This window comes from Lutra lutra, chromosome 17, assembly GCF_902655055.1.
Source record: "Lutra lutra chromosome 17, mLutLut1.2, whole genome shotgun sequence".
In the NCBI taxonomy this organism is placed as follows: domain Eukaryota; kingdom Metazoa; phylum Chordata; class Mammalia; order Carnivora; family Mustelidae; genus Lutra; species Lutra lutra.
In genome coordinates this window covers 949,304-974,778 of record NC_062294.1, presented here as the reverse complement: position 1 = coordinate 974,778, position 25,475 = coordinate 949,304, and the positions used below count along the sequence as shown (strand labels likewise).

Sequence of the window (25,475 nt, the reverse complement as noted above, 5' to 3'; positions counted from 1 at the left end):
GCTGTTCCGGCGCGCTTGCGGTTTTGCACTCTGAACAAACGCGTCCGCATCTGCGGTGGCTGCGCAGCCGGAGGGCGACCGCGGCGTCCGCGCAGGGCCGGCCGGGCTCCCGGGGAAGTGCCGAGGGGCGGGGCCGGCCCCGCGAGAGTCCGGGAGGAGGAAGGGCCCGGGCCACCCGAGAGCACCGCCCCGTCCGCGGAGGTGGGCGGTGGCTCGGCCGCCGCGGGGCGGGACGCAGCGAATTCCACCCGGCACACCGCTCCCCCCTGGCCGGCTTCTGCAAAAACGTAGCTCTTTAAAAAGAACCCCCAAGTGCCCGCTCCTTTATTCTAAAACTCCTCTTCGTCATTTCCCAAGTCTTACAGCGGCGCAGTACGGTTGGCGTCTACACCGGCTCGCTCAGGCTCCCCCAGGCTCCCCCCGCCAGGCAACACTAGGAGCCCCGGGGAGGAAGGTTGGCAGGGCAGCTGAGAGGCACCGACTCGCCACAGGGTCTTGGGGTCGGGACCCCTAAGGAAGGGGGAAGGTCAAGGTCCCCACTGGACCAGGGAGGCCTTCCTTGGTGGTTGTCAGGATCCCCTTCCGCCTCCACAATCCCACTCAGTGGGGCGCAGGGGCCAAGGGGCCAACACAGGACTGGCGAGGCCAACTGTGACGGTGAGACTCGGGTCGCAGCCCTGTCCTCTGGATCCCGGGATGGAGGCAGGGCCCTGGAGGAGGCCGGCAGAAGGAGGTCGGAGGGCAGCATCCGGCTCTCGGACTGTGAGGCTGTGGGTCCTCGAACCAGGATGAGCCCGACCAGGAGGGCTGAGGGACGCCAGGGCTGGGTCTCCGGCACGTGGAGCCAGCAGGTCCCGCTGCTGGCTGCAGATGAGGTCTGTCCGGTGTGGGCACGGCCCCAGGGCAGCCGGGGCTCAGGGTTTGTCCAGCAGGGAGCCCTGAGGCCACAGTCCTCCTGGCCGCAGGCACTAGTGGGGCCAGGAGCACTTCTCTGGGACGGACTCCGGGGGCGTCAGGCACTTCCCTAACTTTTCACAGCCCGGAGGCGCCCAGTTCTGGCAGTGAGAATTGAGAGAGAACAGCAAGTTACTCTAAGCACATCTGGGCTCCATAGTGGCCAGAGTCCCGCCCCGCCCCATCTCCTCCTTTGGCCTCAGGGTGTGAGCAGCTGCGGCCCAAAGCCACACTTCAGCAAGGGCTGACCCGGGAGGACCCTCACAGCCTGCTCAAGACCATCCACAAAGAGCTCCTTGATGGTCAGCTGCGGGGAGAGCTGGCCTGTTCCAGTGGAGCACGGATGGCCCCTCGGCCCAGCGTCCACACGCCTCCGTACAGCCGTATTCTCCTGGTCCGGAGGCAGGGCCCTCCCTGCTTCGCCATGGTCTCCCACTGCCCACGGGGGTCTCTGGCCTCGGAAGGGAGACTCCAAGTCACTCTGGAGGTGTTCCCCCCAGAGCGGGCCTCACAGGCTGTTCCTGAATCAGATTATCGAGGGCAGTGAGAACCGCGTTGAAGGTCTCTCCTGCCCTGGATGGCATCACCTGGCTTGTGGCTGCCCAAGAGGGGAGAGGGGACCGGCCAGGCTTTGGAGAAGGAAGCTGCTCTCGACCTCGGACACAGAGCAAAGCACAGGGTGTGTGCAGAACAGACTCTGACCAGCCAGCCGTACTGAGGGTGGGGGGAGCCAGCACATGACTGGAGGCCAGTCCACACTGCTCTGGGCTGCCTTCAGATCACTTGCGGGGTTGGGGGGGTGGGTCCAGGGGTCAGGTGGCTGCGGTCATGCCCCGGCCAGTTCCCTCCATGCCGTTCCCTGCTACATCACGCAGTGGGAAGGGACACGGGCACCACATGCACTGCTTGACAGAGGGCATGCTGGGGGTGGGGACAGCTCGCCTTCCCAGTGAATTAAAGATGGAGCTTGGGGGCGCCTGGGCGGCTCAGTGGGTTAAAGCCTCTGCCTTCGGCTCAGGTCATGATCCCAGGGTCCTGGGATCGGGCCCCGCATCGGGCTCTCTGCTCAGCGGGGAGCCTGCTTCCTCCTCTCTCTCTCTCTGCCTGCCTCTCCGCCTACTGTGATCTCTGTCAAATAAATAAATAAAATCTTTAAAAAAAAAAAAAAAAGATGGAGCTTGGAGTGGGCACGTGGGGCTCTCAGACTCCTGGGATCCCAGGCACCTTGGTAGTCCTGAGACGGGTACCTTCCTGCTCTACTCTGAGCAGACCACCCCACGGAGGGAGGGAGGCAGCCCTGGGGGCTTCTGCTCTGAACGTCGTCCTGTGGGGAGCTTCAGGACACGAAGCTGCAGGCGTGGACAGCAGCGACAGGCCACCCCACCCTGGCCCTGGCTACCAAGGCAGCCCTGCCCGCCCTAGGATCACGCTCAGCGCCCGGAACACGCAGCTGATCTGCTCCTGGTGCGCTCCCCCCATGCTGCCCTGGCCCCTCGGAGCAGACCAGACTCCACACGGCAGCGTCAACGGTGTCTGGCTGCTCTCTGAACCACCGTGCGGGGCTGCAGGACGCGCGGCTCAGGGAGAGGGGCCGTCAGGCCGGGAAGCTGGGCCACGCCGTCCTGACGGTGCTTGGTGGGCTTTGAAGCCAAAGCTTCGGATACTGGGACACCTGAATCACCCATGTCCGGAGCAGGAAGCCAGACACCCTCAGTTCCAGGGACAGGACCTTCAGGCCATCAGTCCACTGTGTCCCCACCCCATGTGGGAGTGACTTGGGCCAAGCGACCCCTGGCCACCCCTGCAGGGTCTGCTCAGAGCAGCAGGAGGGGAAGGGGTCCAGCCCGCAGCCCTGGCAGCCTCTGGAGGCCCGTAGTCTACTGGCGTCCTGCCACACTGCCCAGCAGTCGCCTCCGCTGCCAGAAGTCTCGGCGATCCCAGACAGCTCCCAGTCGAGAAGGGGGTGAGGGTGTGGGCTGCACAGACGTTCCATGGCTCCCGGGACACCCTCCCAGCACTGGCGGCCTGCAGCACATCAAGCACTCACCATGACGGCCCGGTTGCACACGTTGAGCTGGGGCTGTCCAGGGACCAAGGTCTCCTGGTGCTGCCGGACGGCCAGGGTGAGCCCGCGAAGGGCATGCAGGTACTCAGGGCTGGCAAAGCTAGAGACAAGAGGACCACGTCACTGAGGGAGTGAGGCCCAGGCCGGCCAGCGGGACACGCCACCCAAGCAGCGGGGGTAGGGGCCTGGGGAGCGAGGGGTCTACCGCCCCAGTGGAGCCACCAGCCGGTGGCCCCTACCTCTGTCCTTCTGTGCCCAAGGGCTGGCATGCACCTCAGGAACTGTCCTACAGACGAGGCCGCAGGCACAGCGGCCATGACCCCACAACCCCTGACTCAGCGTTTGGGGCCTGAGCCCCGGCCAGCACCACCGAGGGCACCAACAGGACCACAGGCGCCCCCCCGAGCAGACCTGGGGCCTTCCCGCTTTCCCAGTCCCTCCGGCCCAGATCTGTGTGGCAGGAGCAGGGGTCCCGCCCTACTCCCCACAGCCTCTGGGTCTGCAACCGTGGCACTCCCAGGTCGCCCCGAACCTCCAGCCCTCCACTCCATCCTGCAGGCCGTGCTCACCGCACACACGGCCTGCAAGTTTTTCAGAGCAGGCCTCAAGACCCTGTCAAGTCTTTCCCCTTCTCTAGCCAAATGCACTGGGAAGGACTGGCTTAAGCTAAGGTCGTTCATCTCAGCAGCAAAGTCTGCTTGGCTCTCGTCCTCTGAAGTACGGGCACAAGTGTGCTGGGGACATATGTGACTTCTGGGTGACGCTGGGGGCAGTCAGACTGCGGGAGGCCTCATGGGCAGAGGTGCGGCCTTGTGGCTCCTCCGGAATCAGGCCCTGCCATCGGCTCCCATGGCCCCGCTGGGTGTTGGCTCTGAAGTTACTTCCAGGGACAGGAGAGGGGCTCGGACTGCTTCCTCCCAGCCTCCCCCTGGTTTAGCCAGATCCCCAGCCCCACGCGCACATGGCCCTGGGCTCCACACTTGTGGCTGCTGATACCCGCGAGGGCCTCCCAGCTCCCAGCAGAAAGTGTCCTGGAGCCTTGGAGACATGCGGCCACAGACTGGGGTTTAGGCCCCCAGGGTCTCTTCCCTCCCAGGTCTGGAGACTGCAGGCCGAGATCCAGGCAGGAACACACCCCCTGGGGAGGTGCATGTCCCTTCATCTCTGCCTCCCATTTCATGTGGCCTCTCCCCCCGTGTGTCCCCTTTTCTGTCTCCCAGGGCTACTCTCCGGAGGCAGGACCACCCTAATCCAGGATGACCTCCCGCCGACCTTGCCTTCACTGTCCCCACAAAGTCCCCGCTGCCAGTAAGGCTGCATGTGAGGTTCTGGTGTGGGCAGGCGTGGGGCCCGTCTGTCTCCTTCCCACAGTCCCCGGGATCTAAGCTGAGCAAAGGGCCTGGAAGTGTCTCAAGCGTCCCGGTTGGCACCACAAGGCCCAGCCCCAGAGCCTTGCCGGGAGGAGCCCCGGGGTGGATCTTTCACGCTGGTGCTGCCCGCCGGGTACGGAGGGGCTCGTCCTCCCCACATGCAAAGGCTGTTCAGGGCGGGGGTCACGTAACTGTGTCACATGGACCCGTGGTGGAGGGACAGAGACCAGGCGGCTGGGAACACCTGAGGAGGCAGGCCACGCATGCCAGTTTGCTGAGAAAGACACGGAGGACAGGCCTGGACCACCTGCGGGGGCAGGAGAACCACCCCACCCGCCGCCGCCCGTCTCCCAAGAGCTCAGGACGTGCCTCTACTTGGCAGTGCCCAGCCCACCAGCAAGCTGGCGCCTTTGCTCGGGGCCGGCTCACCTTAGGGGGAACCTCTCCCCGGGGTCTTGTCCCAGGTGGAAGATCAGGGGCAGCTCCGTGTGGTCCTCCTGCGTGTGGGTGGTGACTCCTGAGACGTTCTGCCCAGGGCAGAAATCGATGCCCTGAAACGGGAGGCCAGGAGGGCGGTGAGGGCTGTGTGTGCCCCAGGAGCCCAGAAGGCAGGGGCCTCGAGCTCCCCGAGGCAAGCCAGCCCGTCTCACTCCCACCTGCTGCATCCCTAGACGTGCCACGAGAGTGTCCCAGGGCTGAGCACGACGGAGGGCCAGCCTCCTGTAGGATGGGGTCTCTCCCATGCCCTGGCCCCAGAGCCGCTGAGCCATCGTGCCTGTGTTTTGAATCCCGCCGGCAGCCCCTTCTTGGGGCAGGGAAGTGATTTTTTCTTTTTTTTAAGATTTTACTTATTTATTTGAGAGAGAGAGAAAGAGAGAAAGAACACGAGTGACATGAGGGGCAGAGGGAGAAGCAGACTTCCGGCTGATGCAGGGCTCGATCCCAGGACTCTGGGATGCTGACCTGAGCCGAAGGCAGACACTTATCAGCAGAGCCCCCCAGGTGCCCCGGGAGATAAATCTCTTTAAAATATTTTAGGAGCACCTGGGTGACTCGGTGACGCGTGTAACTCTTGATCTCAGAGTTGTCTGAGCCCCACGTTAGGTATAGAGACTGGGTAAAAAATGAAATCTCAAAAAAAAAGGAAAAAAAGCGCTACCACTTAAACAAATTGTTCCAGCCCGTCTGGGGGCCTGCCTGTCACTGAATTCTGGAGCAAAGCCACCCCAGCGCGTGCTGCTCAGCGCTCCCTGCAGGCCGCCCAGGAGCCGGGAAGAGACAGGCCCACGGTGGCAGCCCAGACGCCCGGGAACAGCAGGGCCTGAAACAGACGGCCGACGCGTCCGAGGACACAGGAGAGCAGACCGTGCGTATCGAGGCTCAGGTATATGGCCCCAGGCCCCCAGACAGGCCCAGTTCTGCAACTTCCCAGGCCACCTCTGCCCTCGGGGCTCCTTTGGGGGTACACTGCGGGGCAGCTTCAGTCTCTGAGGTCAGCGTGCGGCACGAGCCCCGGCCGGGTGCTGGGACGGCCCTGGGCCCCTTCCAGAAGCTACTGCCCTCATGGCCTGGAGCTGTGTCCCCAAGGCTCGCAGGCCGTGGGACCCCAACTTGGGAATAGGAAAAGCCAGCTGTACCCCAAGGAAATCCTGACACCCTGGTGAGCCCAGGGCCCCACAAGCAGCTTAGCTCTAGTCTTCAGCCAATACGGGACACGGCCTAAGGGAGGGTCTGGAGAGACGGCTGTACAGAGACGGGTGTTCCAGTGCTTGAGAACCCCAGAACTGGCAGCCAGGGAAGGCTTTCTGCAGGGTCAGTGCGGTCGACGGGCCCCCCACACCCCGTGTCCAACGCCCTGCGTCTGTCACGGACAGCTGGTCAGCGGAGCAGGTAACATTCTGCTTTTCAATGAAGCAGGGAGGTTAGGAACCCGTGAAATTCCATTTATCCGCACTGAGCTGTGATTCTTGAACCGGTGGCTGAAAAATAAGGAGACTCGAAGCCGGAGACAGCCAGTGATGCATGCCCAAGTGGGTTCCAAGGTGGGTGACCCCTTGACCTTCTGGGAGTAGAAGTGCTGGAGAACACAGTGGGATTTGACTACGGGAGAGCCCACAGCCTCCAGCACGAAAAAGCTGGCAGCTACCAGTCTAGACGAAAAACACAAATCCTCACCTGGATGCAAGCCAAGTACACTACTTACCAACACCCCGCCAACCAGCACTGGGTTTCCCTCACGACTGCTGTCCCCTGGGACATCAGAGCCGAGCCAGCCCACGTGGCCCCTTCTCCCTTGGAGCCCAGGGTGCACTCGTCCCTCCGAGGCCCTGGCCCTTGGAGCCGTGCACTTAGTCTAAGTCTGGGAGTGGCCCCCAAGTGCAGAGGACCACATGCACATGTGTACCCCACTCCTGCTGTGCCACGGGCTGCCACAGGGAAGCTGGTCCGTCCTCCTCCTCGGCCCGCCCCCCTCAGCTAGCCCTTGGGGAACGGAAAAGCCTGACCTGGGACGTGGCCGGGCCCCAGGGGCAAGAGTATAGCTGGGAAGCTAGCAGGGTCCATGCGGGTGACTCCCAAGCTAGGGACCACAGACCAGCACGCCCCTGCAGGGATCTCCCTTAGGCTGGGAGCCGGCCTGGGCTTGGCTGAGCAGCCCCAGCCGGGCAGCCTCGTGACTTCTGAACAAAGCTGGCCCTAGCACGTTAGCCTCCTGTAAGGGCCATTAGAGCAGCCGACGGTGAGCCCACTCCCCTCCCGGGCAGCTGCCTCCCAGGGAGGGACTGCCCTGGGGAGAAGAGAAGCAGCGCTCTGCTTCCTGGGAACTCAGAAGGGTGCCGAGCAAAGAGCCCTGAGGGAGCGGGAGCCACGTGTCAGGCGGAGGAGGGCGGGACCCACGCAGCAGAGCGGCCTCTCCCGATCCGGGTCCCACCGCAAACACAGTCTGCCCAGGTCACACAGGCAATGGCTCCACCTGCAGAACCTTCTGGACTTTCCCAACACTCCTGCTGAAGGAAGCTCCCCCAGCTCTTCTGGGGTCCGGCCAGGGTGGAAGCTGGGACGGGTCTCATTTGGGGCTGCCCGGACCCTGCCCGAGAGCCCCTGGAGCCACAGGGAGGCCTCAGGTGGGGCTCCCGGAACCCTGCTCCCATGCCACCTGGAATCTCGGCGGCCACAGTGGGGTCACAGAAAGCCCCAGGAGGGAGCAGTGAGGCCACACAGCTGCCCCCGAGCCCGCACGGCCAAGCTCTGGGTTTTTGGGGGCTCCTACGACCTCTTAGCCTCTGAGCACCTAAAGGGCAAACCACAGGCACCCTGCCTGATAGGACATGGGGCCAGGTGCTGAGGATGGCTGACATCGTACCTAAAGGACGGGCAGGCTCAGCTGTGGGAGGGAGAGCAAGGGCAGGGACCCTGGACTCGAGCAGGAGGGCTGAGTGGGCCTGAGGGAGTTCAGGGCTAAGCGTGTAGGCCAGGGGGCAGGACTCTGCCGTGCCCTGTGCTGAGAGTGGTTTGGAAGAGGTTGGGGACCGCTGCCACAGCGAGTCTGGGGGTCCACGAGTCAGGTGGCAAGCACGAGAGGCCTGTGGCCACCTGTCTTCCGCAGTGGCCTCTGGTCCTGGCCTGCTCTGTCCAGAGGTGTCCTCCTAAGAGCGGGGTGGTGGGTCTGCAGAGTTCACGGTACCCCAAGCCCCCTCACCTGTCTGAACTCCTCCCAAGAATTGGTCCAGGTCCAGAAGTGGGCCTTGTACTGGCCGAGGGTGGCCGCCATCAGCGTGTTGCCGCGGTAATAGAATACTGGCCTGTCGCGGAGGGAGGGCAAGGGTCAGGAGGCAAGAGAAACTTGTCACAGAAACGACTGTGCTGGGCTCCACCGGGCACAGTGGGGAGCAGGTCCACCAGGCCGCGGTGGGTGGTCGGGCCCCTGGGTCCTCGGCCCCGGCGTGAAGCTGGTGGCAGGCAGAGAGGCTCTGGCCCTCATTTTGGGGCAGAGAGCCTGCTAAGCCACCACCACCACTGCACTCCCTCCCCCCCGAGTCAACAAGTTCTTGTCCAGGGATCAAGACAGAAAAGACAAGCACGGTGGAGAACGCCCGACACCGTCTCACCACCCCAGACCCAGGCCTCAGCAGCCCTGCAGCGGGGGTGGCCACCTTCCCAGCCACAGGACAGCGTTTCACAATTCACGTCCCTCGAGCAGTCTGGGGAACTGACTCTGTCTGAGCACAACAGCACCTGGCCTCAAGCTGGGAAGAAGCAGGTCCGGCACCTGTGAAGCCTAAGCCAAGGCCGGGCCCCAGGGGTCCGGGCAGCCGGACACTCAGGCAGAACTCCCTCCACCCCCAGCACTGGGCCTGGGGCCCCGATGCCCCGGGTGCTGGGAGCAGGGTCTCGGAGCGCCAGTGCTCTCGCTTCTCAGGTCCTCCCCCTGCCCCGAGCCGGCCTGGGGAGGAAATGGCCTTGTCAGCCAGGCCTGGCTCTGTCCCCTGGTGTTGGGGGGCTGGCGCCCGGCGGGCACGCACCTGTCTATCAGCTGGCCCCATAGCATGGCAGGGAGCAGGTCCAGGCCGTCGATCACCCTGTCGCTGGGCGGGGCCAGGCCCGCGAGGGACAGGCTGGTGGTGAACAGGTCCATGATGCTGCCCAGCTGGTGGCTCACCTGGAAAGATGATGGGTGCACTCGGCGAGCCCGCCCTGACCAGACGGCAGCCAGGGGCACACAGGGACAGAGGCCTTCTCTGCCCGATGTCCACATGCGGGTGCACATGCCCTGGGCTCAGCCCCTTCCTCTGGGCCCTGCCTTTGCAGTCTGACCCCGCTCCAGGCTGTCCCAGAGCCCCGCATGCTCTGGAGAGTCAGGTCAGTGCGCATGGGCCGCCACACGAACCCTCAGGCCTCACGACCCTGCAAGGGAGGGACAAGCTCCTCCTTGGGAGAGTGGCTTTGGGAGGTTAGGGCTGAGCGGGGATTCAAACTGTCCCATCCCCAGTTCCTGAGTCCTCGTTTCTGTGGTGACTATGGATGAGACAGAGGTAAGAAGACGGTGCAGGGAGACACTGGTGGGGCCCAGCCTGCTGATGCCAGGCCTCTCTGAGCCCATCTGTCACCACTGAACCACTGTGAGCTTCCCAAGTCAGGTAAGAGCACAGGTGGAGAGGAGACCCTCAAGGCCCAGAGCAGCACAGAGGAGGGGCAGCTGGCTGGGGACGACCCGGGCCCAAACGGGGTGGTCTCAGTCGAGGCACCAAGCAAGATGGGTCTGAGGAGAGGAGCACTCTTGGCCGAGGGCCACATGCTGGTCTCCACGGACGCACGTCTGCTCCCTGGACGTGGCTCTGCCTCATCTGGAGACCCCGGGGTTCACCCCACCACCTGGCGTCAGCAGCCTGGAGCTGGGGTGAGGGCCGGCGTGGGGAGGCCGGAGAGTCCCCTGTTCAGCTTGGCGGGGCGGGCATCTTGTTGGCTGGGACCTCTAGCCGCTCTTCCCGGTCCCCAGGGGCCCCTCACGGCGGCCCTGGGATCACGTGAGACGCCCCCGCCATGAGGAACTCCGTGTGGACACGGAGCACACGGGCCACAGCCGCCTGCACTGTGGGCTCAGCAGCCCAGCTTGGGGAAACAGGAAGCCGGCGTTTGATTCGAACCTTCTGCGTGGGTTTGCCGAAGGCAGGAGCAGGAGGCCAATGGCATTACCTCATTGCCTCGGCTCCTCCCCTGCTGCTTTTTTTGCAACAAAAAAAGGAAGAAGGAAAGGGAAAAAAATCAAGAAATCCCAGAACTTTAACTGCCAAGAAAAATAAAGAGGGAGGAGACTGCTGTGCGGGTAGCATGGTGGGGTTAGGCCAGGACAGCTGTTGTCCTTCTTGTCAGCACAGAACAGCCGAGGGCACACAGAGAAACTTCCTGAGGGACAAACACTCTCGACATGCGTCACATCTTTAAAAGAGCGCCATCAGACTGCTGTGGGCACACAGAGTCCCTGCTGGTGCCACCGGCACTGCCAAGACCCCACGCAGGAGCGGTCCCTCCACCAGCAGGAGGGGGCCTGAGTACCGGAAACGGTGGGCAAACCACAGTGGTTAAATGAAGCCCTCCCATGGTCGCTGCAGGGCACAGGCCTCAACTCGTCAGGCTCAATTTCAGTGTGTGCCATGGGACACGGCGCGGGGAAGGCTGCCCGGCTGTTCCTGGATTCTCGCCTCAGGGAGCAGGGCTGAGGGGTGAGGAGCCAGGCAGAGGAGGGCCAGAGGCGGAGGATCCCAAAGGCTGGAGCCGGCCCCGGGTTAGGGTTAGGATTAGGGTCAGGGTCAGGGTCAGGGTTAGAGACAGTCCCAGAGGGTGCAGCTGTGGGGGAGCCTGGGCAGGAGGGTGGGCTCCATGCCCCACGCCCGGCGTCTGATCCCAGCTCCACCACGGGACTGCCAGCAGTCCTGACAAGTGACTTCCTCTCCTTGGACCACGGTTTGCTAACACGTGGCGTGGGAATGCTGACGATGGTGATGGGGAGAGAGTAACGCCCCCCGCACTGAGGTCACGTCCCGATTTCCAGACCCCGTGCACGTTCCTCGCATAGCAAAGAGGGAATCAAGGCTACCAAGCAGCTGACCTGAAGATGGGAGCTGATTCTGGGTCCCTGGAGGTGGCCGGGGTGCCAGAGTCAGAGGGAGGAGGGTTGGCGCGGGGTCCTGGCCACAGGCAACAGCCCCGGGGCTGGAGTCAGAGAGAGGAGGGTCGGTGCGGGGTCCTGGCCATGGGCAGTGGCCGGGGGGCCAGAGTCAGAGGGACAAGGTGACACTCGACTGGACTGGACGACGGAGGGAGGGGCCGTGGGTACCTCGAGGACCCTGGAAAGACGAGGAAACGGACCCTCCCCTGGAGCCTCCAGAAGGAAGCAGCCCCGTGATGCTGTGAGCCTGGCCCAGGAGGCCCAGCTGGTCTCCCAACCTCCGGCCTGAGCAGAGGAGGGTGTCATGGAAGGCATGGAGCGCAGCACTTGTGACAGAGACCGCAGGGAAATCAATGCCCCTGCAGTGTTGCTGTGAGGGCCGCACCAATACCAGTGTTCCCTGGGGGGCGTCGGAAGGGGAGAGAGACCAGTTCGGAGACTGTGAAAGGAGTATTTCAAAACGGGAGCCCTAAGACCCTGTATTCCTCAGGAGTCTGAACTGAGCTGCCCTGTGAGAGAAGACCCTGCGTGTGGGTTCCTGGTGGAGGGAGGGACAGAGCAAGGAGCTCTGGGGCAGGAAAGGGCTCCAATGTCTGGGAGGCTGCTAGGGAACCAGTGGCCGGGGGGAGACTGTGTGGCCAAGCAAGCTTTTAGGAGCTCAGTATGCCCTGTGCCTGCCGGGTGTTTGTGAGGTCCATTAGCACACTAAAGCTCTGACAAGTCCTGCAAAAAAGAAACCTGCTTAACTTAGCTGAACTCAGGACCGCCACATCCACTGACAAGGCAGCCTCGTCACCGGATGGCAGTTGCTAACACCGCCCCTGAGGCCCCGGTGCCCGCCCCACCTGCCCTTCACCAGCCGCCTCCTGGTGTGGAGCTGGCAGTCTGAGCTCCATGAGCGGCCAGCATCACTCACCTGGCCCTCAGGGACTCGCCCGGGCCACCACGCGATCGCAGGCTCTCGCATCCCACCTTCAAACGTGGTCTGCTTCCCACACAGAAACGGGCCGTTGCTACCGCCTGGGGAGACAGAGTCGTTGCGCATCAGACGCCTACCCCGAGTCCCCAGGGCGTCCACCCTGCTGGCCTGTTGCTTTCAGGAGGATCTGTCACAGCCTGCCCCCAAGCTTCCTGGGTCCTCGGGGTGACACTGCTGAAAGGATCAGCCACAGAGTTTAGGCATCAAGGTCAAGGTCAGATGCCTGGACACGGTCAGGCAGTGACACTATTTTGCTAAGGCAGCGCAAGTGTTCAGAAATGGAGACTGTGACGCCTGCCCTTAGGCGGGGTTGTGACACAGGCTCCTGGGGAGCAGCTCAGTGGGGTTCACGGCTGCCTGCAAGGACTGTGTGACTTACATGTTCCTGTCCTCGAGTGTCCCCTCTGTGTGGGGGGTGGGGGGTCTAATCAAAATGTGTTCCCCCCCCTCGGTCCCAGCAGGGGGTTGGGGACGGGGCAGGTTCCGTTCCTGAACCACACGCATGGGAAGCGCCGGAGAGCAGACGGCCCTGGACAGGCTGGCTCCCTCCCAGAGCCCAGGGCGAACGGCGGCGCTGCCACCACCACCTGCTGCCCGGGGCTCCCATGAGCCCGGCCCCCGGGTGGAACAGGAGAGGGTGTGCTCTTGCTCCTACGCAGGACCCGCACCCCGGCCCCCCACGTTAGCACAGGCAGACCCCGAGAGAAAGCACGGAAGGGCGCGTCCGGGCGACAAGTGAGCGAGTGTGGGCAGACGGAGGCCCAGGCAAGGGCATCGCAGGAACAGCGAGGATGGACGTGGCTCCCCCCGGGGCTTTGCGGGGCTCAGATGTACTGACGAGGCCCGACTGCTTGTCTACTTCTGTGTCACAAATGGTGAGGCGAGCACACAAACTTGCGTTCTTACAACCTAGCATGTGGATTGCGTGCGTGGGAACCAGCCCCTACTTCAGGCATGAAGATGGGACACCGCTGGCGGCCCCAGCAAGGCCTGCGCATCAGGGGCTCTCGGCGCAGAGCTGAGAGGCACAGCAGGGACAGCGGCGTCCAGCCAGGCCCCGGGTCTTTGCTGGGAGGGATGCAGAGGGTCCCACCCTCACCTCTGGGACCAACAGCAGTGCAGGGAGCACCTGCGTGAGGACGAGGTCCCTCCATGGGCCATGAATGGCCCCTTGGGGCCCCAGACCAGCCAGACCCAGACCCCAAAGTGCTGCTCTGTGCCAGCGTGATTCCTTCTCACCTGACCCCATCTGTACCCATGCCAGCCGCGGGGCTGCCCCGACTGCACAGTCCCCTAGCACCTCCCTGCCGAGGCCTGTCCCTCTGGGGTTTCCTGCTCCCCGTGGCCTTTCTTCCAGAGCCCTCTGAGTGACTCAGGGCCCTGCTGAGGCCCCAATACCTTAAAGGAAAATGGGACAAAAATATATGGTACCATGACAGGGAGGGGGACAGACAGGCTTACAGGACACCAGGTGGAACCCCTGCTCCCCACAGTGCAACAGTCCGTGAATTTGCCGAGCAGCCCTGTGGGGTCGCGGCCCTGCGGCGGCTCCCTCGCTGAGCCAGGCCCGCACTCTGGGGTAGGGGCTGGGTCCCTGCCCTCCAAGACACCACTTCCCAGGAGGTCTGGAGATGCCCCAGCAAGTCTCCTGGGCGACAGTGTTCCCACTGGACGAGGGCCCTCGGGAAGGGAGCAGGCATCTCCCCCATTGGACAGGGTCCCTAGGAGGGCTCAGTGGCCCTGACAGAGCCTCAGAGATCCCAGTGTCCCGAGGGCAGCCCCATCTGGGGAGGCGAGGGTGCTTGGAACACTGACCTTGTTTAGGAGCAGAAATGAGGGCAGCGCCATTGTCGGAGGTGAAGAAAACGAATGTGTCCTCTGCGATCCTCAGGTTCCGGAGAAGGCTCAGGATTTTCCCAACACTGTCGTCGATCTCCCGGACAGCGTCCCCGTACCTAAGGTGAGAAAGGGCGTCAGTGAGCAGAGAAGTCACGACTTCGGGGACGGACAGCACACCGGACGGGCTGGCTTCAGAGGAGAGGGAGAGGAGAAGTCCAGTTCCCAGAGTTAACGCGGGACGGAACACGCCACACCGCTGCAACCCTCCTGCACACAGACCGGGCCGGCTGGCAGCTTCGGGGAAGCACAGGAGCTGCCATCCCTTCCCGTGAGGGTAACTGAGACCGAATGGCCGAGTGCCCCATCCCTGGAGCTGATCAAGCTCAGCCGAACTCTCCAGGTGGGGGACCACGTCTCTAGGACCAAGGACTCACCGCCCTCGCCGGCTGGTGCCCAGGAAGGGCCGAGATGCGTACACGGGCGCATGGGTGGCGTCGACGGCCCAGTATAGGAAGAAGGGGCGCCGAGCCGCGTGCTGCCTCCGCACGAAGTCCAGTGCTTCCTGGGGGAGACGCTGCCTTGTTCGTCTGCCCGGAGGCCAGCCTCCCCGTGCACCCGCCCAGCCCGCGCGCTGGTCACCTGCGTGTACACCTGCGTCAGGTTGGCTTCCCCGGTCTTCAGATTGATGGGGAATTCCTCGTAGTATCTGAAAGTGACACAGACCCAGACAAAAATCCGCCTCCCGGAGGCCACGCGAGCCTCCTCTTCCCTGACGTCCCAGGTGGGTACGGCCCCGTTCACAGGAGGAGGGAAACGCCGCCCGTGCACGTCAACGACCCAGAGGCGTGCGGCGCTCCGGAGGCCCCGGGCCGGTCGAGGACAAGGCCCCACGGCAGCCCCCACCTGGGAGCAGCCACGTGTGAGGACACAGGGAGGCTGGCAGAGGCGGCACCGCGCTCGCCCCGGGCCAGCAGCAGCTCACGGGCACAGGCGCTCTGAGCCGGCTGTGTCTGCGGGGCACCACGAGCGCTCCAGGACCCCCGAACCCCGCTTCCAACGGGGCGCGTTCTCCCTCAATGAGGCTGTCCTGGAAACGCATGGGCCCAACCCGGCTTTCTGGCCCCGATACAAGAACTTCACAAAAACGTGAAGCAACACAAAAGGCGGGCAGGGAGGGGAGTGAAGACAAATGAAGCTGGAGACAGAACCGCGCCGACGAGCGGGGACACACGGCGGGGGCCGTGAAGGCATGCCCGCGGCCAGACCGGAGCCCGGGGAGCCACCCGGCTCGGGCAGCAGAGCTCCAGGCGGGCTCCCGAGGAAGGGAGCAGCCCCGTGGGCTCCTGGCACAAGGCCACAGGCCAGCCTGGTGCAGGCGGACGGCCTCGGAGCCGGAGCCCAGGCCACCCAACGGCTTCAGGAACCAAACCTCAGGAGCGGAACACAGTCCTGCGTGACACACCTCGGGGGTCCTAACCTCTCCCACGCTAAAGTCCCCTGTGGGCGGCTCGAACAGCAGCCCTAGGCCATGGTCCTCCTCACCGCAGCAGAACCGCCGGCTGACAAAGCCGAGCGCTAGGAGGCCGTGCCGGAGCCGCCGACCCGCCCCCAGAGCGGCATCAGAAGGTGGGGCTGAGCTCCACCGTGTGCGGGGTGGGGCGGGAAGGGACCGTTACCTGCCGACCATCTCCCAGTCCCTGTACACAGGTATGTTGGGCCTGGCCCTGTTGTCATATGGTCCAAAGTGACAGTTGGGGGACCCGAACCACTCGTCGAATCCACGCTTCAGGGGGTGGAACTGAGGCCTGTGGCCCAGATGCCTAGAAACGGGAACCCGGACGCTTTAGGGACCCTGCTCAGGGTATCCCAAAGTCCTGAGCACGGACAGCTCCTTGCCTTGTGTGTGCTGAGCCCCAGGTGCCCCAAGACGTCCTCCTCCAGGTGGGCGCCAGGACCCCGCCCACCCCCGCCGACAGCCCACGGCCCTGGCCACAGCAGGTGTCCGGGCACAGAGGGGCACTCAAGCAGCACTCCGGAGTGCTGCGAGGGCTCAGGGAAGACACCCAGTGAGCTCACACCAGCCAGAAGCCACCCAGAACTCTCCGCACTCTGGTTTCTTTCTTCTTCCATTTCTGGGGACGGTTCTATAGGTTCTGCCTTCTCTGGGATTGTGAGGTAGTCGCCAGCCCCTCACAGTAAGGTCTTCAAGAGCCTCTTCCCCCAGTTACAAATAATCATGCCCCAAAAGACAGCTGCGCGGCCCTGGGGGAGCTGACCATCCCGGCCTGGCCTCATCACAGCCTGGGACGCTCCAGGACCTGCCACGGCTGCACACTAACCCAGCGCCTGGGGCCCAGCTTGGGGATGGGTGTGCCCGTGGGGTGACCAGGGCCAAGCCGCTCCCCAGCCCCAGCTCTCTGGACTGCGGGCGTCACGACCCTCCCTTTGTCAGTTCTGCCAACAAGAAGCAGCTGAGGGAGGACCCAGCAGTCCCTGAGCCAGAGCCGTCTGCTCCTCAGAACACACGGTGCAGGCACACGGGGGTTTCCACTCCGCCCATGGGCTCTTGGGGAGCACAGCAACTCTACGGGGCCAGTGGGCTCCCACGGGCCTCTCACGGCCACAGAAGCTGGAAAGCAGGGTCTCTCTCCCTCCTCTGCTGCCCTGGGGAGGCCTTGGAGGAGGCGGCCAGGAGACCCTGCTGCCTGCTCAGAGGTGTTCTGGAGGCCTATGCAGATGCCCAGGCACTGGTCACTTGTGTGTGGTCACACACAAGGCGGGTGTGGCACGGCATGGCGTGGCGGGGGTGGGTAGGCCACGTGGGGCCAGAACTGAGGTGTCCAGTGCCGGGGTCTAAGAAGGTGACAGTGTGTCTCTAGGGCCTCGGCTCCCACAGCTGATTCTCAAACACTCTGCCTCCCAACTGCCTCATGGCCACGGTGCGGCTCTGGCGTCTGCAGGGCCCTCTGCTGGGGGCAGGGCCATGGGCGCTACAGCGGCCGCTCACTGCAGAAACCTAACTGTCCCTCTGCACTCTGTGCTCCCTCTCCGCGTATCAGGTCGGCCCGGGCCGCTGCTCTGCATGGTCACGTCTCTGCACGCCCACCAGCACTGGCCCAGAGGGGGACATGCTGGCTGGGCCAACGTGGCTGCACGCACATACCCACCAGCTCAGGCGGCCTCCACCTGACACGCACAGCCGCTGGAAGGGCTACTTTTGCGAGGCTGTCGGCTCCCAACAGCAGTGGGGCCAGTGCCGCCTGCTGCTGAGCCCGAGTGGGCTGCAGTCCCTCGGGACCCCTCAGTCCCCGGGACCAGGGCGGCTGGAATGGGCTCTCGTGAATCCAGCCTCCACCCACCCCCAGACTCGCTCAAGCCACGGAAGTCTGGCTCCGTGGCACTGGGCTGGGAGGAAGAAGGTCAGTGCAGGCCACAGCCCTGTGACAGACCCCACTGAGACTGGGACGCCCCACCTCAGCCCCCCACCCCCGGCCCCGGAAGCCTGCTGGAACCAGGGCACAGCTGCCGAGCCGGGCATCAGAGGGCCCATCCCTCCCATGGGCTCCCCACAGAGATGTCCCTGGCAGTCTCCCTGGGCTTTCCGGGCACTGCCCAGGACTGGGCTGGTGACAAGCACCCCCAGAGCTGTGCTCTGCCACCACCTCCTCCAAGCACCACGCGGCAGGATGGCTCCTGACGAGACTCAGGAGCGAGAAAGCACTCGTCGGGCAGCCCCTGGATCACCAGGATTCTCGACACTCAGTGTCCTGCTTCCCATGGCTCTCCCACTGCCGTGACCACAGTGCTGTGCTTGGGCGCCCATCCTGGAGAAGGCAGTGCCAGCAAATGGCAGAGGAACTAAGGGCAGAGGGGCCACGGTGCCATGAAGGACAGGCACGGACGGCTGGCCATCGGAAAGGCTCCCCGGGGAGGGTGGACTGGCTCTCTTCCAGGAGCCCCACAGCTCGGGAGAGGGAGCGGAGACCCTGTGACCTTCACATCTGTCTCCCAGGCTGCACACCTGGGGATCCCCATGGAACCTGCTCCCAGTGGCAGGCACGGCACACACGCACACCACGGGGGCCTCTGCCGTCATGACCACAGGGCCCTCACGATCCCCCACCAAGGGACTGTCCTCCGCTTCCCGGCTGCCGCTCCGTGTCCCCCCCCAGACAGCACCCTGCACTCGCCCACCAGCTGCGCGTGCCCCGCAGGAGCGTCAGGACTCACCACTTGCCCACGATCTTGCTGGTGTAGCCGGCCCCCTTCAGCAGCTCGGGCAGCAGGCGCTCCTCAGCCGGGATGCCACCCACGATCTCCTGCGGCGTGTAGGCTGCGAGAGCACGACCAGCCCGGCACGGGCTCCGTCCGCTTCCTACCCCGGGGCACAACCAGCCCGGCACGGGCTCCGTCCGCTTCCTACCCCGGGGCACAACCGGCCCGGCACGGGCTCCCTCCGCTTCCTACCCCGGGGCACAACCGGCCCGGCACGGGCTCCCTTTGCTTTCTACCCCAGGGCATGACGGGCCTGGCACACTTCCCACTCAGAGCTGCAGGTGCTGCGCTGCCCCAGGCACAGGAAAGCAGCAGGGAAGGAGCCGCGAGTAGTGTCTGCCCAGACTGTCCTTGGCAGAGCAGCGGCCGGGAAGGAGCCCGGACTCTCCACCAAGTCCCCAGGAGGATCAGCACTCAGCCCGTTTCCTCTCCGCTGACGACACGCATTTCTGACAAGGGCCTGCTCTGAAGGACGGGCTACCCCCACACACAGCCTCTGAGCCCAGGCAAACAGCAGGCGCTCACAGAGCTGGCCGGCAGACGCCAGGTCACACATGAGAATGGTGGCAGACATCCCCTCCCGCCCGGGCCCTCGTCCCCTGTGCTGCAGGTGCTGCCTGCGGCACCGCGTACCGTTTCTGGCATGCCCGTTGGTGGTGTAGAAGCCGCTGCGGATGGGCAGGCGTCCGGTGAGCAGAGCTGCCCGTGCTACACCGAGGAAAGAGAAATGCTGTGAGCGTGCTGTCCCACGCCAGACCCACGGCCGGCTCACGACGCTCCTCCTCCTGTTGGCATCTCCAGAGTAACAGCCTAGCGGGCTACGCGCACGGCACAGCCCGTCCCCCCAACACTGGCCTTCCTTCCCTTCCTCGGGGGGGGGGGCACGTAAGGAATCTTCCCGGCACAAGTGGCTGTCCTGGGAGGAGGGGGCGCTTGTCCCGAACCACCCAGAGCCACTCCACTCTGGGAAAGACGGGAAGCAGGTGCCACTGGCAGCAACTTCTGCCTCCAAACCCCTGACAGGCTCCGTGCCCTTGGCGGCCCGTGACAGCACGAAGTCCAGCTGGCCCAAAGTGCTGGGACCCCGACGGGAAAGGGCTAGGGCTGCCACACCCACCTGCAGCCCGGCTGGTGCTCTGCTTGGAAGGAAGCCGGGAGGCGCCTGAGTGTTGGTCCCCGCTCCCTGTGCCCACGGGCCAGCCCCAACTTACATGGCGAGCACAGCGGGTTGGCTGAGTAGAAGTTTGGGAAAAGCATCCCTTCTGCAGCCATCCGGTCCAAATTTGGGGTCTCTCTGGAAGGTTCTCCATATATTCCCAGGTCGCCCCACCCCATCTGCAGAAAAGAGCATGGAGAGGTGGCACAGACCTCCGTTCGTCTTGGGGGAAGTGTGAGAGCTCGGCCAGGAGCTGCCCGCCCTGTGCCCCACGAGCCACAGCATTCTCACTACACCCCGGTGCCTGGCTTTGTGTCAGCGGCTTTGTGGCCGGCTTAGTGGGGACGGCCACGTGCTCGCGGCTCCTCAGCCTCTGACGCCAGCACCTGCGGCTCCCGGGGAACCGGCAACTCAGGATACAAACCAACACACCACAGGAAGGAGCTGGTGCGCGGACTGAGACCGAAAACACGGGGTGAGGCCCCCACCCAGGGAGACGCAGCACGGCCACGTGACTGGCTGTTCCACTCCCAGGTCTAGCCGGGAGAACGGGACACAGGACCAGGTACAATGACACAAACCACACGAGTGTCCACGGAGGCATGACTGACGACAGCCCAGAGCAAACGCACCAGGCATCCGAGAGCCGCTCGGTGGACACACGGACCGCACTCTAGCCGCGCGGTCCGGGCCGGAGGTCAAGTCCACTCAGAACCTACGCACGGCCCCGTATGTGGAAACACAGGTGTAGGGTGCCTGGGTGGCTCCGTCAGTTAAGTGTCTGACCTGGTCTCAGCTCAGACCTTGATCTCATGGTCGTGAGATCAAGCCCCGCATTGGGCGCCCGGCTAGCGGAGCCCACTTTAAAAAAAAAACAGATGCGCTGGTGTGACTGGCCTGGAAGCAGACTCATGAGACTAAGGCAGACCCCAAATCCAATGCAGAAGACAGGGAGCGGCGGGATGCAGGCACAGGGGAGCACGGGAGAGCAGGGGCTGAGGGACATGGCTGCACACTGGGACCGCTGGGAGCCGCCAGAGCTGGCGGTGGCAGGAAGGGCCTTCCTCCGGAGCCTCCAGAGCCCACCCTGCTGCCACCCTGACTTCAGACTTGGGCCCTCAGAACTGGGGCTGGAGAGTTTCCTGTTTGAGGTCAGTGGTGACGCCCTGGGCAGCGGCACAGGAACACTGGACACGGCTGGGCCGGGAATCAGGACGCTGGGGGCCAGGGTCAGCTACGAGGACCGCGCGCTGTGGGGTTCCATTTCCGGGAAAGGCCAGAACAGGCAGGTCCAGAAGGCCGGGAGGTGGGTCGTGGGAGCTGGGGAGAGGAGGCGATGCCTGCCAAGGGGCCGACGAACATGACGAACACGGCCTGAGGTGGACCGTGTGTGGCTGCACAGGGCGCTGCGCTCACGAGAGCCCACGGACCTGCCCAGCGAAGCCCGTGACCCCAGGCCGGCAGCCTGCGCGGCTTCCCAGCACAGCTGTCAGCCAAGTGCAGGCCCTGCAGGCCGTGGCCTGCTCTCCCGAGTCAGCCGGCAGCCGGTCCCTTCGGCCTTTCAGCTCCGGATTCCCCTGACATCTCTGAAACGGCTGCTCTGTCTGGTGGCCACAGGCGCTGGCACGGAGCAAGCCCCCGAGGGAGGCGCGGCCACAGGAAGGACAGAGGCTGAGCCAGGGGCAGACGATGTCCCGCGATGACAAGAGTCTGCAAGGTCCTGCACAAAGCCGCACACACAGGGACGGGACCCACAGGCCCCGAGAGCTCGGCTGGAGCCTGACCAGCCGCCCACAGTGCAGGTGGAGGGCACGGCCGTCTCCACCCCAGGCCACGGGACTCACTTCCCTTCCCGGGGCCCGGCCTCCCTTCCCCTAGAGCTTGGAGACTTCCGAGAGCTGCTCACTGCTGGCTGTGAAGGGTCACCCTGGGCCCTCAGACTCACATCAACACGCGTGGAAGGACACGCGTGGTCTACTCAGTGGCTCCGGCGGCTCCCGCTGGGGTCCCCGCCTACAGGCCCGCCGCACTCCCCCCAGAGCTGCTTCTGTTCAGCCCAACTGCACTCCCCCAGCCGTACAGATAAAGAACCAAGACACAGGCAGTGTCCAGGCACTCGGGAGCGGGCCTCTAAGCCCCTGCCCACCCCAGCCCTGCCAGCCGCGAAGAAGGGAGGAAAGTCAGCTCCACGGGAGAGACCAGGCTCAGCATCCTCTAAACGCTGCACACATCTGTGGGGGACCCGTCCGGCCCTGAGAGCGCCGAGGAACGGTGAGACAGCTGCGGTCCTGGCCTCTGACAGGCACCCCCAGGAAAGTCAAGGGGCTGATGAGCCCCGTCACCACTGCCCCCGTTCTGCCCCCCAACTGGCCCTCCCCAGTGAGCCTGGCTCCGGAGAGACCCACGCCATCATGTAGGGCCCTGCACTGGGGCCCGGGAGGGTGGGTGAAGCCGCAGCTGCAGGATGGGCCTCCGGACCCCAAAGCCCCCATGGCCCCAGCCCGTCCAACAGGAGAGCCAGGGTGTCTGCTTCTGCCCGAGTCACTGTGAGTGTGTTTTCTGTCAGCTGTCACCAAGATGTCTAAACTAACCTGCGTTTGCCAGCTAGGACAAAAGCCGTTGTGACTTTTTTGTGTTTCGGCTGCGAACGACCCTAAAGCCACAAGGAGGAACTTGCACAAGAGAGGCCTGGCCCCAGTCCTGGCCCCCCAGTCGGCTGTTCTGGTTCTCTGCTGCCTGGCATGGGGTGCCCAGGTGCGGGGTGGGGGGCTCCCCAAAGCCCCCCGAGCACACCTCGGTGCTGGTCACGCACCACTGTGCAGGACCTCTCCGGCCTGAGCCAACGCTTACAACAGAAACACCACCACTTGCACACATTAGCCTTTTCCGGCCACCCCATCCAAGGGGCAAAAAGAAACGGAAGAAGGGTGAACGCATGTCAACTGTGTGTACTCAAAACACGGTCCTCTCAACACACATTCACGACTAAACGCTCTCGGCCCCGGTGAGGAAGCAGCAGGCGGCTGGCTGTGCACCCCGCGGTCACCGCGGATGGGAGGACAGGGCGGGCATCAGAAAGGCCGAGCAGTTGGCAGGGTCTGGCCTGCGCAAAGAGCCTGTTCAAGGCGGCCTCCTCCGGGCTCAGCCTGCAGAAGCCGCGCCGTGAGCCAGAGAGCACGCGCGTCCAAGATGGGCTATCTGCGGTGAGCAAGGTCTCCCTGGCCGCTGCCCGGACGGGATCTGAGGACCGCGGCTTCAGAAGCAGCGCCCCTCTGAGCACGCACATGGCATTAGAGAAACATGGTTACGGTGATTCCCAGGAGAGCAAAACCACGGACAGATGTCTGCCATCTTTCAGCATGATCTAAGAACCCTTAACTTTTCACAATAAGAAATTATTATTTTAATAATAAAGTTACATATTTTTAAGATTCTTATTTGTCAGAGAGAAACACAGTGTAAGAGGGAACACAAGCACAGGGAAGCCGGAGAGGGAGAAGCAGGTTCCCTGTTAAGGGGCTCGGTCCCAGGACCTGGGATCATGACCTGAGCCAAAGGCACTGGGCCGATTGGGCCACCCAGGCGTCCCCCCCATAATGAAGTTATTATTTTTTTAAGATTTTATTTATTTATTTGTCAGAGAGAGAGAGAGAGAGCGAGCACAGGCAGACAGAGTGGCAGGCAGAGGCAGAGGGAGAAGCAGGCTCCCCACAGAACAAGGAGCCCGATGCGGGACTCGATCCCAGGACGCTGGGATCATGACCTGAGCCGAAGGCAGCGGCCCAACCAAATGAGCCACCCAGGCGTCCCCCATAATGAAGTTATTGACTGACAAATTCTTTTTTTTTTTGTTTAAAGATTTTATTTATTTATTTGACAGGCAGAGATCACAAGTAGGCCGAGAGAGAGAGAGAGAGAGAGGAGGAAGCAGGCTGCCTGCTGAGCAGAGAGCCCGATGCGGGGCCGATCCCAGGACCCTGAGATCATGATCTGAGCTGAAGGCAAAGGCTTTAACCCACTGAGCCACCCAGGCGCACCCCCTCCCCAATAATGAAGTTACTGAATGACAAATTCTACTTCACTTTCCTGAACCAAGTCTCAGAAACCAGAGTGTTTCACTGGCAGCTCTCCTCAATGCTGACCCCAGGACAGCCCAGCAGCCGAGCAAGGCTCGTGGCCCTGGTCCAAAGGCTCCCGTGAGGCTATCTGCCGGCCTTTTGGGGAAACTCTGAGCAATTTTTACTGAAAATACTTCTGACTCTAACTGTGGGTGTTTCCACAGCAACTGCTTCTTCAACTTGCCATGGTCCAGTTCTACCCCAGCTACCAGGGGCTGGCATCGGACCCCACAGGCCGGGCACAATGCCACACTAGTCCTGCTGCAGAGGCCGGCTGGGAGGCCCAAGCCTCTGTACTTCTCTTCCTTTTTTCAAAAATTATTTATTTATTTATTTATTTATTTATTTATTTATTTGACAGCTAGAGATCACAAGTAGGCAGAGAGGCCGGCAGAGAGAGAGGAAGGGAAGGAAGCAGGCTCCCCTCTGAGCAGAGAGCCCGACGCGGGGCTCGATCCCAGGACCCTGGGATCATGACCTGAGCCGAAGGCAGAGGCTTTAACCCACTGAGCCACTCAGGTGTCCTTTTCTCCCTTTTTTGTACATAAGCTCCACACCCAACATGGAGCCCAATGCAGAGTCTGAACTCACGACCCTGAGATCAAGACCTGAGCTGAGACCAAGAGGCGGGTGCCTCACTGACTGGGCCGCCCAGGTGCCTCCCGGGCGTCCATACCACTGGTGGGGCTCAACCATCTGCTGTGCACCCCGGGACGCACCATGTTTCCTACTACCCGTTTGTCATAAAGGATGTCCGGCAGGAACAGCAGACGGAGGAGACGCCCTGGGCGAGGTGAAGGTAGGGGGAGGTCCCACCGCCAGCACCTCCATGAGTTCACCAACCTGGAAGCCCTCAAACGCCACTCCTTAAGGTTTCGTGGAGGTCTGGCTACAGACGCAGAACTCATCACGTCACCGGCCATCAGTGTTGGAACTCAAGCCCCAGCCCGCGGCCTTCCCCGGAGGTCAGGGCCGTGCTGAAAACTCCTGCGGAACCAGGCCTCAGGCTCTCTGCAGACCCGTCCTGAACCTCTCCAGGAGCCTCCACTACCCGCCCAGGCACGCCGAAGCTCTGCTATCGTGTCGGGGTCCTTCAGGGTTGGAGGAGCGCAGGCCAGCACGGGAGACAGGCCCTGAGGGGCACCAAGTGCCGGGGCCTGCCTCTGTGCTCCTGTTCTACCCCGACACCTCACGCCAAGTTCAAAACCTGCACTTCACTGCCAACCTCTGTGATCAAGAGTCGGGTGACAAAGTCACCAAGACAGCGGGATGGCTCCGTCCCCTGCCAGGCACCCCACTAACCTCTACAGGGCCGGTCCACCAGAGTGACTAGAGTGAGCCCACGCCGGGGCTGCACACACACCCAGCAGCGGACCCAGACAAACCTGACCGGTGGCCAGAACTCCCAGCCACCCAGAGCAGCCTGGCCAGGGAGACAGCAACAGCCCCGGCAGGGCACATCCTGGACGTCCCGGCAGACGGGCCTGGGTCCCGGTCAGCTCTGCACCCATGGCCTGGGGGGAAGGCAAGGGGACCCGGGGGTGCTGGGGAACTGGTCTGGGCCATACCTCTGTCGGTCCGCACTGGGAGAGGGGGCAGTGCTGGAGGGCTCGTCCCCTGGGCAGCCCAGCGGGGCCCACCTCAGTCCGGCGCTGCCGGGGCAAGACCGCCGATGGCCGGACCAGGATCTAGGGGGCCGGTGGGCGCCGCACCGGCCCTCCCTCCTGCCCGCCCCGCCTACGGCCCTCCACCGCTCCCCTGCCCGGACGGCGCGCCCCCAGCCCCACCTCCTCACCGCCCTCCCCCGCGCGGTCCCGGCCGCCAGCCCTCCCCGCCCCGGCCCCGCCCCGCCGGCCGCCCCCGCTGCCCCGCGTCGCCCGGGGCAGTCCCTGGGAGCCTGACCCGCGGCCGCACTCACGTCGTCCATAAGCAGGAGCACGATGTTGGGGGGCTTGGGCGCGCCCACGGCCGCAAGCCCGGCGGCGCCCAGCACCAACAGCAGCCGCCATCCGGTCCCCGCGGCGACCGGCGCCATAGCAACCGCTGCGGGAGCCG

The 25,475-nt window shown here is 63.9% G+C and overlaps 1 protein-coding gene across 1 annotated transcript; it reads right to left on the bottom strand.

Annotated features, from left to right (window-relative positions):
- Positions 1 to 308: 308 nt before the first annotated feature.
- GALNS (galactosamine (N-acetyl)-6-sulfatase) lies at positions 309 to 25,471 on the bottom strand. The gene is made up of 14 exons (XM_047710127.1): positions 25,339 to 25,471; positions 19,358 to 19,481; positions 18,780 to 18,854; positions 18,102 to 18,204; positions 15,548 to 15,691; positions 14,511 to 14,577; positions 14,306 to 14,433; positions 13,848 to 13,987; positions 11,970 to 12,073; positions 8,910 to 9,046; positions 8,087 to 8,189; positions 4,819 to 4,940; positions 3,002 to 3,119; positions 309 to 1,055 (listed from the first exon to the last, which is right to left on the bottom strand). Exons 1-14 carry the CDS (start codon positions 25,453 to 25,455, stop codon positions 969 to 971), a joined length of 1,569 nt encoding a protein of 522 aa, XP_047566083.1. The 5' UTR covers positions 25,456 to 25,471; the 3' UTR covers positions 309 to 968.
- Between the last annotated feature and the right edge of the window lie 4 nt (positions 25,472 to 25,475).